The sequence below is a fragment of the Xenopus laevis genome, chromosome 5L (assembly GCF_017654675.1).
Source record: "Xenopus laevis strain J_2021 chromosome 5L, Xenopus_laevis_v10.1, whole genome shotgun sequence".
Lineage (NCBI taxonomy): Eukaryota > Metazoa > Chordata > Amphibia > Anura > Pipidae > Xenopus > Xenopus laevis.
Window position 1 is genome coordinate 82,548,890 of NC_054379.1, and position 13,688 is coordinate 82,562,577.

At 39.7% G+C, this 13,688-nt stretch overlaps 1 protein-coding gene across 2 annotated transcripts; it reads right to left on the minus strand.

The window, feature by feature from the left end:
* Nucleotides 1–6,003: 6,003 nt before the first annotated feature.
* On the minus strand, nucleotides 6,004–11,020 carry mtres1.L (mitochondrial transcription rescue factor 1 L homeolog). 2 transcript variants are annotated; one of them, XM_018263344.2, is made up of 4 exons: nucleotides 10,671–11,020; nucleotides 8,257–8,699; nucleotides 7,310–7,382; nucleotides 6,004–6,490 (listed from the first exon to the last, which is right to left on the minus strand). In XM_018263344.2, exons 2-4 carry the CDS (start codon nucleotides 8,691–8,693, stop codon nucleotides 6,308–6,310), a joined length of 693 nt encoding a protein of 230 aa, XP_018118833.1. In that variant the 5' UTR covers nucleotides 8,694–8,699; nucleotides 10,671–11,020; the 3' UTR covers nucleotides 6,004–6,307. The 2 variants fall into 2 exon arrangements, with proteins under 2 accessions (XP_018118833.1, XP_018118831.1); XM_018263342.2 differs by having other exon boundaries at nucleotides 8,257–8,696; nucleotides 10,671–11,019.
* Nucleotides 11,021–13,688: the final 2,668 nt, after the last annotated feature.

The following is a 13,688-nucleotide window of genomic DNA, read 5'->3' on the forward strand; positions in this document are numbered from 1 at the left end:
ATTAATTATATCTTAATTGGAATCAAGTACAAGGTACTGTTTTATTGTTACAGAGAAAAAAGTAATCATCTGAAAAAATTTCATTTGATTAAAATGGAATCTGTAGGAGATGACCTTCCGAAATTCGGAGCATTCTGGGTAATGGGTTTCCAGATAATGGATCCCATACCTGTAAATGTATACATATACTTCTCAAAAGTATTTATTGCAGCTTAAACAGCCAAAGTGGTGTGTTTTGCTGCAAACTTGCTTTGCTTACTTTGATTTCCTTCTGATGGAACGCAGACCACCTGTCAATAATACATCTGCTTTAGGCAACGCAGTTCATATACAGTATATCTCTGTGGGCATTTTTTACTGCTACTGTAGTCTGCCTGATCACAATGATGGTCAAAATATTTGTGTGCCATAGGCCTAAGGGGAGCTTTTCCCATTAGTTGCATTTATCCCCCAAAGTATTTGGAGATCTAACACGTGCTGAAAATACAGTCAGATTAGGTACCATTGTGTGTATGTGTAAATAAATAGTGTTTTAACATGTGCCATTACATAATTGTAAAAATTATTGTTAAAACAGTATAAAATCACATCTCTTATTACAAGCACCTTTTTTTTAGTTTAAAATTGTACTGGAATATTTAGTATTTATGAGATGTGTCTTGCTGTACAGTGTAGGCCTATGGCTAGCTGTGTTTCACGGAGAGGTGCAGCCAATCAGCACAAGCCTCTCTGCATAGAAGGGTCTCCGCTCCACTCATGGCCCCCTCTGTAAGCACCTTGACCCCGTACTGATGTAGAGGTAGGTCCAGGCAGGTGATGCAGTAGACACTGTGAGCCCCAACTTCAAATCATGGTGTTTCTGTCCTGATTTTTATGGTGTAGTTTTTATTTCTAAATTACACTGTTTACCAATTAATTCTACCATGTCAAATTTAATTCCTAAGTGCTGCACTCTGGAACTGCTTTCTGGCAGACTATTAATTCTCCTACTCAATGTAACTGAAGGAGTCAGTGGGACATGGATTTTTACTATTGAATGCTGTTCTTATATCTACCAGGGAGCAGTTATCTGTGGGGGGTGATATCACTCCAACATGTAGTGCTGCAGTAAAGCGGGACTGAAGTTTATCAGCTCATAAGTCACATGACTGGGGCATCTGGGAAACTGACAGTATGTCTAGTCCCATGTCAGATTTTAAATATAAAACAATCTGTTTGCCCTTTTGAAAAACAGATCAGAAGTCTGCTTGAACAGCACTATTAATTGATGTTTTTCCTATGACAGTATCCCTTTAAGTACATATTGCAGGTACATAAAGGATTACTGGCTGATTTAGAACCCTTTTGTTATGTACTGTATAAATTTAGCTGACAGTGTTTTTCTAGGTTATTTGTGTAATATAGTGCTCAGTATCAGCACAGAGTAAATCCAGAAATGTGTATGGACAGGAAGATGACCCCCCTCTGTGTGTGACTCATCCCCAAACTAAAATGTTTTTTTTTAAACTGCAATGTGCCAAAATTTAAAAATTTGTAATATTTCTCACTTTGCTATTGCAGGAATTTAGCTGGAGCACTTGTGTTAATAACCTTAATGTACCGATATTTTTCAGGATTTTGATGTCAGTAATCCTCAAGGAATTGCAGATACATTTCCTCTTCATTCCCTGGCATAAATGTACTGTATATCCTTTTGAGTCTGTGTGTAGGAATGTACTTTTTAGCTCTTGGTGCAAAGCCTTTTACAATTGAATGTGTCATTATTTTGCGGCTCACTGTATCTTAAGAACAGCGCTATGATGCTTCAGATGTAAATGATGTATATTCAGATCATTTATTCTAGAGATAAGTCTAAATTAATTATTTTCAATGTACTGCAGTCACTTCTGATGTATTTTGTAATCCTTTAATGTTGCACATACTTATTAACTGCTTCACACCCAGAGGAGACAGCATATTTCCCAAGATGGAAGAATTTGTTGCTTGTCCTTCTGGAGTGTTAAGTGTTAAAATACATTTCCTGCTGAATTGTCTTTGTTTTATATGTCCTAGGCTACTGGCTGTTTAATTTGCAAAATGTTCAAATACAGTTGTATAAGCTGTTTGACCTCCTCTAATGTACAAAATGCTCTTCGTCTCAGGTTAGATGTTTGTTATTTGGACACTGATTTTATTTCTATTGAGAAGTCTTGTTTTGTTTTGTTATCTAACATTTCAAAATAAACTGTACGCAATTTTTTAGGAACTAATGGTGCACCATGTTATCTGCCAAATTAGGAATAAATCAAATAAACTTGTTTTTGTTTTTACTAAAGATTATTTTACCTGACGTATTATTCTAGATACATGCTAAATGCTCAATATTGGTGAAAGTAATGAAATGTGTGGATAGGCATGCATAAGGACTATGGCACATATTGGATTTTCTTTTCTTGGCAGTACAAGGTCCATCCTGCCTAAACCTATGGTAACAGAAATTAATTTACGATCCTCCTGTCACTGCACATGGGGCAGATTTTGGTCAGGGAATGCAGATGGACATATTGTGGCCAAAATCTACCCCATCTGCAGGAGAATTGTAGTTATTTCTCTCACGTGTGGGACAAATGTGGACAGGATAGGACTTTTCTCCGGAGGTGTATTTACGTCAGCAGAGAAAACATGATGTGTAATATAGCCCTACAGGGGTAATTCATGAATACGGACCAAAATGATCACCTAAATCAGTAACTTGAGCGATGGAAAATCCCATTAACTAAGGGTTGTATTAGTCTGTGTATGCTGTTTGCCACTAATTACCCCTATGGAGATTGGACCCAATGTGGCTTTCTTTATGTGTGCACAAATCAGATAAAAATATGTTGTTTGACAAACTGCCAAAATAAGCAGATCTTTACACATATTGCAAGCTTTAGGCTAGGGCCAGACCATGCACACCTCTGCCTGGGAATCCACTCCTGTGCTGCTGCTGTCCTGATCGATGTGCCTGCACCCAGAAGCACTGTCTCCATCTGGGTGCAGCCAGACACAGCAGATATCAGCTGTGAAATGTATACTCATATTTTTGCCAATATTTGCTACATCTGCCTGCACCGAGACAATGCTTCTGGGTGCAGGCACATCTATCAGGACAGCAGCAGCAGAGGATTCCTGGTCTGCGTTTCTCCACAGGCCGAGGTTCGCTTGGTCTGGCCCTAGCCTTAGCCAACAGATCACACTTACTCAAGTCAGCCTGCACAATTTGCTCGATAGTATAGGCAGTGTCGGATTTGGGGCCCACCCAAAAACCTTAGACCAGGGGCCCACTCTCAGTACTATTATTATTCCTCTCCTCACTCAACCGCTATTCTCCTAGTCTCTTTTCTTTACATACTATAATCCATTATTCCATCTATTTAGCCTTTTTGTTCTCATAGAAATAAAGAATGGCCATGAAATATGCCAAATGTTTAGCAGCATGAGGGCCCACTGACACCTGAGCCCACCGGGAGTTTTCCTGGTATCCCTGTGGGTGAGTCAGACACTGACTATAGGTCCATAGACATTTATACAGGTAGAAGCATAACAAATTACACACAAATCTAGCTACATTACCTCTAAACCTCACTTAAGTAAAGTTTACATGTTATTGTAAAAACACTACAAGCATATAATATATATGTAATGTAAAAATAAAGAACTGTGAATGGCTAATAATGCCATACATATGTATAGTAAGTGACTCTAGAGCAGGGCTGTCCAACTGGCAACCCGCCCTTGTGTGTGGCCCCCATATGAAAGTCTGCCTGCTGTGTCTGTTTACCTTGTGTAAACTTTCAAAGGTATCACTACAGAGATTAACTGGCCCCTGCATTGTTTAAACCTCAGATTCACACTGTAATCCTCCGTATTCACTCCTGTAATCCCCCTGCATTATTCACACTTGTAACACCTCTGTTGTTCACACCTAAATCCCAGACTAAAACTGGCCACATTATTCACCTGTTCACACTCATACAAACTGCTGAAGGGGCACCAGCATTGTGTAACTGTATGTAGCACATCTTAGAGTGGTCCTGATATGTTTCCCTGTCTCCTGCTCTGTTCTGCCTTCCCTGTGTGTGCCATACTCTGCCAGCCCTATTCTGCCTGTGTGTGCCATTCTCAGCCTGTGGAACATTAGACTGGTATTAGTTCTGAAAATTATTGTTAGGGGCCCCAAAGGTGTTTAATCATGTGCTGGGGGTGCTGTGTTATCCACAGAGGAGGATGAGGCATATGGGAAAGGGATAAGGGTATGTCTTAATATGACAACTCTTTTCACATATGAGTGATAAGTGATATCCCTGCAGTGAGCACCAACCATTTGGTTTTGTTGATGTGTTACCACAATTAATGTGGACATGATCTTGTGGTGACATGGGTGTGGTTTAAAAACAGGGAGTGGTCAACACTGGCTTCCATTATCGGCCCTCCACCATGTAGTCCAGAAAAATTCTGTCCCTCGGTACCACAGAAGTTGGACAGCACTGCTCCAGAGTAAACGACTTCTAAATATCCACACACACCCATACAACAAAACAATTGAATTATGATGCAATGTATTGTGCTATACCTTAGATTTTTCATTACAAAAACTGGAATGCACAACAAAAAATACAATGGGTTTGCACAGAGCAACACTGATATTACCCCATAAGCAGCACACAGTAAACAAGAGTAGTTATACTACTAATAATAGTAGTGCCAGTTCAGGAATGTATTTCTGGAAATATGCAATCACAATCTAAGCATGTTCTTTAACCAAATAAAAAACTTTAGCACATGAAAAAATGTAACCATCCTCACTAGAAATATATCTCAAATCTCATCATTGCAGGTCTCAAATATATATATATAAAATATTAGTAATCTGAATTTATTCACAAAAGATATTGCTCCCATATTAAATACTAAAGTCATTCAAGGGCTTCTTGGACAAATAAGGCTTTTATTAGATGATGTCTATAAAACAGAACTCTCATAATCCTACTTACCTGCCCATATGAACATATAACATACCAGTATGTTGATCTTTTCAGAAGATGCTTAATAAAGAGAGAAAGAGCTTTCAGAGTTGTTGTAAAAAAGACAAATAATCCTGTCATTCATTCAAGGTAGATAAATCAATATCCATAGTATTTATGGATTTCTGGCATGTTTAAAGTGGTGCATATTTACTAGACACACACTGCACTGTGAAACCCACTCAAAAGAGAGGCCCTGTCTTTTAAGAGCAAGTGATTTATATGTGATGTCTGCCTGCAACTTTGACTCTTTAAGCTCTTGCACCTACTGAGTACACGCAGAGACTCGTACTGATTTGCATATTTCAATAATTAGAGGTTAATGAGGCCCACACAAATTGTTTTGGAGGCCCCAGCAGCCATTGATTCTGCTGACAGTTGCACTGGAATATGGTTTATACCAGCCTGCCCTCAAACAAATCAGCCGTTGTGCAATAAAAAAGTAGAAAATAGTGTGCTACAAACTTCTGGTCAAAAGGTTTAATCACAAAAAGCGATTTATAAATGCTGCTGACTGAAATTACCCCTTAAAAAATCATGTTGTACTTTATTTTTCTTTATCCGTACGATAAGATCAACTGGCTTTGATATTGCGCATGCGGTTATTACCAACAGGCCCCACACTACATAGATGGCAGAGCCCATGCCCCCAGAAGGAATTGGTTATTTGTCTATTTCCTGTCTGGCCTCCCTGGAGGGGGGTAGCCACTCCCAACTAAGTAGGTCTGACATTTTTTTCTAAATGGTTACTTAGATATTATTAAAATGAACCACGCATAGGTCTCACCAATTCATGCCCTCATCCTCCACAAAATCCTGCTCCTCCCCCAACAAGCCCCACCAATGTGAAGCACTGAGAGGCATAAGTGCCCCACATTATAGGTATTTCTGTAATTCCTGTAATATGGCAGCCCAAGTTTCCAGTTAAATATTAGTAATAATATTCTCCAAGCATAAAAAGTTTCATGTTTTCACTTTATGTAAAAATGTAAAGGCACAAGTTACCCAGTTTTTAAACAGTGTTCAGTTGGGATTGACTTGTTAAATGTGACAAAATATTGGCGCAGCCCTAGCTCACAGCTTGATGATTTGGTTTTTCCAGTAAGTTCTATGCAGTAGGAGCTTGACACTGGTTCCCTCTATGCAGAGATTACAAAGCACAAAATAATATATTTTAGATTACCATAACAAACCAAATATGTGATTTGTAATATACTGTGCATTAAATACCCAAAAAGTCTCTGGCTGACACTTGAGTCGAGTTACTTTGCAGTTACAGTATCTTGTTTTGGAATCTTCAGGTTCTTCCAGCGTCTCAGTACCACCTTGTATTTTTCTGTTGACGTCTTCTCTTCTAATACATTTTTAAAAATAATTCTCATGACAGTTGTTTCATTTTGTTTGTCTTCTTCAACTATTAAGTCCAACGTGTCTCCAACTTTTACCTTAGAGGGAAAAAACAACACCACTTTAGAGCAGGGATCCCCAGCCTTTTGAACCCGTGAGCAACATTCAGAAGTAAAAGGAGTTGTGGAGCAACAGTAGCATGAAAAATGTTCTTGGGGTGCCAAAAAAGTGCTGTGATTGGCCATTTGGTAGCCTGTATGTGGATTGTCAACCTACATTGAGGCTCTGTTTGGCAGTACACCTAGTTTTTATACAACTAAAACTTGCCTCCAAGCCTTGAATTAAAAATTAAGCTCCTGCTTTGAAGCCACTGGGAGCAACATCTAAGGGGTTGGAGAGCAACATGTTGCTCATGAGCTACTGGTTGGGAATCACTGCTTTAGAGCATAACTATATCAGATATTTAAAAATAATATGCAAACAGTGCCATTTTACAGGTAGTTTTGCATTTTCATGTCATCGTCAAATACACATTGCCCTTATTTTTCAGTGGAGTCCTGCAAAAGGTCTGGTACATGAGGGTGACCAGCAGTGCAAGAGGTTTGTGAGGTGCAGGTCAATAGACCTCAAGCTTGCTGTTGAAATACCTTTCACATGCCAATTACTGTGTTAGGGAATGATCGGAGGCTGGACATGTCTTAAGGTAACATATAAACATTCCTTGAGTGTTCCCACACACCATTTATCCTCAAATGACCCAGGTACTACCCACAATTAGTAATGTTAATAAGATTCCAAAGAAAGTAGGTGAACACTAGGAACTTTTGAAAAATGTTTTAAAAAAAATCTTCATGTTTATAAGAACAATTAAAAACAAAGATAAAGATAAAATACTCAGCAGGAAAAAGGAAACATACCGCTCGACTTTTCTTCCACAGTTTCTCCCCATTCAGACGCAGTAAACTATTATAAAAGGCTTCTTCAATTTTGCTTTTGGAAGAAAAACATATTAAAATTAAGATAAAATAAGATTCTTTTTTAATAATGCAATTATGTACGCATTTGCTGACTCTACAACTGCAGAATATAGTCTTACGTGTGACATATAATATACACAGCGTAACTTTGTGTTTTTGTTTTTTTTAAACCCACCTTCATCTAATGTAACAAAGCCATGAATTAATGCTATGACTATACAGCAGCCCTGCAATCTTACTAGTTATTATATAATTGGATGGGACACACCCAGACTAGTTTCTCCTCAAGGATGACTGCACACCTCTTCCTCCCTTTTTAGCAAAAGAGGGAAATAGGCAGGACTTGGGGCAGACTGTGAGGTGTAGTCCAATTTGGCCCACATTGAAATTTAAAATCTTAATAGGTATGTGATGGCGCTACAAAATTACTGCCTTGCTTGGAGTAACTCGTGCTCAGTGCTTTATCATGACTATTCAGCTACAGCAATGAAATTGCACGATATCAAGGCCGTTTGTTTCCCATTGACTGCAACAGTAAGTGCAGAATCATTCAGTAGAATAAATGGGGCTTGTGCTGAACATAATTTTTGCCTATTGTCTTAATTCAGAAATAACTATGTTATTTATTGCACTAATTGGGGTAAAATGTGAAAATAGAACTAAACACGACTACCTGGTCCAAATGAATAAAGTAAAACAAATGAGCAGTCCACTGAGAAGACTCCGTATAAATAAACCTCTCGCTTCACCCCGGAATAACCAATTATCTTTACACAAGAGCAGCTCATTATACAGAGGCTTTGCACTGGACTTCTGATTGGTTTGCATAATGAATTATTGACTCATGAAGGCAAACCTGTGGCTGTTAAAAAAAACTTGCAACTCACTTCCGAGAGATGTCCAGGCCAGTAGTAAGAATGACATCAAAGCGAAATGATTGGACAGCTTTCTCTAAGTCTTTATAGTCTTTACGTGCATTCGAATCTTCAGGTTCGTCTTCATAGTCACTGACATCTTCTGGATTACTCTCTTCCTCCTCTTCTTGGTCTTCTTCAGACAAACCTTTACTGCTCTTCTTGTGACTCTTCTTACTTTTAAGCCTAGATGGACTCATCAAGCAGCTTACAGACGACACTGTTAGAAACCCAGTGGATTTTGTAGGGAAGACACCAAGGAGCACGTTTCTGCAATGTCCATGGTAATATGACAAATGTCTGCACAGTGCCCAGCTGCATGTTTTGCACTTCAGGTAGGGTTCCTGGCAGAGTCTGACACAGGTTTGAGCATTTCTAAAGGCAGCAATAGAAAATCTGACTCCCGTCATAGCCTACTTAAGTAAAACAAAAGCAATGTTTAGCCATATATGCGAGAAAACATCTTCTAGCAGTGATCTATATAATTAAAGGCAAAGTAAGAATACCAACGTGCTGCTCAGCAAACAGGAGGAGCCGGCCCAGTGTCTAAGGTTAGCAAATTGTTCATTGTGGGCTGCCTAACAAATTGGTAACCCCTAGTTACATAGTTAATTTGAGTTGAAAAAAAGACCGAAGTTCAAACCCCTCCAAATAAAAAAAAAAAGAATTGACCTATTGCTTTGCACCTTCCCAGCCCACTTAGTCCGAAAAAAGTCATATGTATGCCCCACAACATGTGTTTAAAACATAACTTTTAATAAATAACATTAAGAAAAAGAGAAGTCCAGATTAACACCATTAAAAATACGTTAGATACAGGGAAGCAGGATGCCACAGGATAGTGGGTTTAAATCAAATATCTGCGGCAGTATATATGCCGAACAATCCCACAAAGTAATATTGTGGCGTGTTATTGTGTACTGGTATCGGATATATATATATATATATATATATATATATATATATATATATATATATATATATATATAGACAATGGTAATCCACCATGAATAGCATCTTATACAAAAATATAAAAATTACCGCAGCATATAGCGTCCAAAATATCGTAGCAGACTGCTGTGTTTGGACCGAAAGAGGCACTATATACATACACACATTCAAAGTGACCTCTCCATACACTCACATAAACTAAATATATCTATATTAATTGTAAATTTTAGTATCACAATAACCTTGAATATTATATTATACCCGGCAGTGCATTCCAAAACCTCACTGTCCTCACTGTGAAGAACCCCCTACGTTGCTTCAAATGAAAGTTCTTTTCCTCTAGTCTGAAGGAGTGGCCTCTGGTACGGTGATCCACTTTATTAAAAAATAGACTTCTCTAGGGGTCTATAATGCCCTCTTATGTACAGAGTAATCATATCCCCTTGCAAGTGCAAAATAAATACTGCTTGACTTGTGCTTTAATAAGCATAGATTACAGAATAAAAATTGGATACTGAGGGCCCTGCTCGCAACAGCTAAAGCATCAAACACTTTAAAAAAAAAAGTGATCTTAAAAACTGCACAGAGCATTTATTGGTGGGATTCAGTCATGGAGAAAACACTTTTTTTCCAAAATGTATCAAGTTACAGCACTTCTGCTGTAGAATCCTATTTTATCCTATATAGTTATTTTTTTTTCAAAACAGCCAAATAGATTTTTTTTCTACTTAATGTTGATTGATGTGAGGCTAGATATGTTCTTAGTTTCCCCAGTACCCTCAGTCATTTGAAAAACAGAAAAATGGACAAAGAAAGACAAAGACAATTTTTTTTACCAACCCTCATGCTGGCTTAGTATATGGCACATGATCTGACAGGAGAAGAGTAAGGGGCAGAAAGCAGTCAGCACAGCTATAGAACTCCATGCTGAATTGTCAGCTCAAATATAGATACTGTGCAACAAACCCGTTGCAGAATAACACAGCTCATATATATTTTGACATAGACATTGCAAAATATTGATTCAGCAAGTTTAGTGTGATTATGTATTGGTGTAAGTGATGTTAGTGGAACATTCCAGTCAAAGAGAGAGAGAGAGAGCGTGTGTATATATTATATATACACACACGCTGTCAAGGTTCCACACAAGGTTATAATCGCACAAGCCCCGCCTACTGTGCCAAGGAGCTGCGTCCCACTCTATAAGATGCTCTTTCGTAAGTCACTAACCACGCGCACCGTTGTGGGAAGAAAAAGGCATAGTCGCGCTTATCCCTATCCCAGTACAGGCAGCACTCTTCTCCCCTGTGTGCGCATTTCCACAACACGACCTTACTGAATGACAGCTCCAGCCCTGCGCACAATATCGCTTCCACTGCCACAAGCAATTCATATTTTACTTCACACAGTCTACCCTACTACCGCCGCCTTCTCACCTCAAATGGTGAAATCCCCAAATTCACCCTCTCGGAACTTAGCCGTGACCTCACTTCTTTTTCATATGCTAAACCTCCGCCTATCTCTTTTCACTTCCGGTTATGCAGGTCCAATCTACTCAAAAGGCCTCTTGTGCCATCTATCGGTGTAGTCCATAACTGCCACTAGTGGACAAGCCTTCATTTCCTGTTCACTCAGAAATGGGTTCCTCGCTGTGGCAGGGCCGCTGCTACTATTAGCAAGCTGTAGAATCTGGTGGGGAGGAGGGACCCGTAGTGCCTGCACGTTGCTTTCCCCTCCCCTGCTACAAGAAGAAGCTGCAAGAGAAACGAACGAGAAGTTCCGCCCCCTCTGTGATATCATCAGACTCACATTCTGACAGGCAGCAGGAGAAAGCCAGGCTGAGAAAAGGAACAGTACAGAAGCAGGGGAGGGGAAAGAAATGTGCAGGTACTATAGGTCCCGCCTCCCCACCTGATTCTGCAGCTTGCTGACAGCAGTAGGGGCCCTGCCACAGTGTGAGTACAGCCCCCTTGAAACACACTAATGCAAGTACTTTTTTCATTTTGGCCCTGGACATATATTAATAATAACACTTAAGCAACTATTCAGTTGGCCTTCATTATTTATTTTTATAGGTTTTTAATTATTTGCCTTCTTCTGGCTCTTTTGATCTTTCAAATGGTGGTCACTGACCCCATATAAAAAACAAATGCTCTGTAAGGCTACAAATGCATTATATACTTTTTATTACTATATTTAGGTCCTCTCCTATTCATATTCCAGTCTCTTACTTTAAATCAATGTGTGGTTGCTAGGGGAATTTGTACCCTAGCAACCAGCTTGCTGATATTTCTAATTGGAGAGCTACTGAATAAAAAGCTAAATCACTAACAATCCACAAATAATAAAAATCATATGCAAATTGTATCAGAATAACTCTCTACATCATACTAAAATGTAATTCAAATGTGAACAATGCCTTTAATGGTTCTAAGCTACTTGTGCCCAAAAGAAACACCTCCGCTTATAAAGGTCCCTCAGGAGAGACAGTTCTGGTAGGGGCAGGGCCACCATCAGGGGGGCACAGGGGGTACTCCTGGCCCAGGCCTAAAGGGGGGCCCGGCTATGCTGCACTTTTCTAAATAGCTAGGCCCCCCTTGATAGTGGCCGAAGTCCTGAAGCCACGAAAATACCTGGAGTAACAAAAGGAGCCGAAGTTAAAGTCCTGAAGCCACACGTTCAGTTCTAATGAACACCAATGTGTGTGTTTTTATTTTTTTAAACCCCTAGCCACCAATGTATTGTTTTAATACTCTATAGGCCCTAGGGTTGCCACCTTTACTGAAAAAGGTTACCGGTCAGTGGGGGGGCGGGCACAAAAAGGGAGCGGTACATTAAATGCAATGTCTCAAATTACCCCGCCTCACAAAACACATAAATAAACTGAACAAAGCCCACCTGTGTCCACTTACAGGTGCAAACCCACGTTTATCAGAGCCACCTTTTATGGTACATTTTAGGGGGCTGTTCGTGCTGAATTGTGCTTAGTACAGAGGAATACCTATGCTGCCATAGTTTTCTGGGATCTCTCTGTACAAACTATGAGCAAACTTAGGGGACTGTTCCTGCTGAATTGTGCTTAGTACAGTGGAATAGAGATGTCGCGAACTGTTCGCCGGCGAACTTGTTCGCGCGAACATCGGGTGTTCGCGCTCGCCGGAAGTTCGCGAACGTCGCGCGACGTTCGCCATTTTGGGTTCGCCATTGTTGGCGCTTTTTTTGCCCTCTCACCCCAGACCAGCAGGTACATGGCAGCCAATCAGGAAGCTCTCCCCTGGACCACTCCCCTTCCCTATAAAAACCGAAGCCCTGCAGCGTTTTTTCACTCTGCCTGTGTGTGCTGAAGAGATAGTGTAGGGAGAGAGCTGCTGCCTGTTAGTGATTTCAGGGACAGTTGAAAGTTTGCTGGCTAGTAATCGTTTTGATACTGCTCTGTTATTGGAGGGACAGAAGTCTGCAGGGGTTTGAGGGACATTTAAGCTTAGGTAGCTTTGCTGGCTAGTAATCTACCTTCTACTGCAGTGCTCTGTATGTAGCTGCAGTGGGCAGCTGTCCTGCTTCTGATCTCATCTGCTGACTGCTGCAATAACAGTAGTCCTTGTAAGGACTGCTTTTATTTTTTTTTTTGTTGTTTTACTACTACTACTACTACTACTATAAGAGCCCAGTGCTATTAGTCTAGCAGTGTTGGGGAGTGGGACTGGTGTGCTAATCTGCTGCTCCTAGTAGTTCAGCAGCATCAACTTTAATTTTTTTTTTTAATATTCATTTTTTTTTTATTTTACTTTTTTTTATTTTACTACCGCTGTAGTAGTGTATAAGTTGACCTTTTAGGCATTATTTGCCCTGTAGGCATTATTTGCACACTGTTTTCTTCAACCCGCCATCTAGCTGTGTGACCTTGTTCACATTCTGTCTAAATATCCATAATATTACCGTCTCCAGAAAAAACACCGGAGTGACTTTTTTCAAGCAGCCATAATATATTTTACGTAATCCGTATCCACCGCTGTAGTAGTGTATACGTTGACCTTGTAGGCATTATTTGCACAGTGTTTTCTTCAACCCGCCATCTAGCTGTGTGAGCTTGTTCACATTTTGTCTAAATATTGATAATATTATCGTCTCTAGAAAAACCACTTGAGTTACTTTTTTTCAAGCAGCATTCATATATTTTACGTAATCCGTATCCACCGCTGTAGTAGTGTATACGTTGACCTTGTAGGCATTATTTGCACACTGTTTTCTTCAACCCGCCATCTAGCTGTGTGACCTTGTTCACATTCTGTCTAAATATCCATAATATTACCGTCTCCCGAAAAAACACCGGAGTGACTTTTTTCAAGCAGCCATAATATATTTTACATAATCCGTATCCACCGCTGTAGTAGTGTATACGTTGACCTTGTAGGCATTATTTGCACAGTGTTTTCTTCAACCCGCCATCTAGCTGT

What these genes read in the sequence shown, in the direction of transcription:
- mtres1.L (XM_018263344.2), bottom strand. Translation starts at nt 8,693, where the DNA reads ATGACGGGAGTCAGATTTTCTATTGCTGCCTTTAGAAATGCTCAAACC. An exon ending in GGCCTGGACATCTCTCGGAA is followed by an intron (nt 7,383 to 8,256) that starts GTGAGTTGCAAG and finishes TTCTTCCAAAAG; the next exon opens with CAAAATTGAAGAAGCCTTTT. An exon ending in TGTGGAAGAAAAGTCGAGCG is followed by an intron (nt 6,491 to 7,309) that starts GTATGTTTCCTT and finishes TTTCCCTCTAAG; the next exon opens with GTAAAAGTTGGAGACACGTT.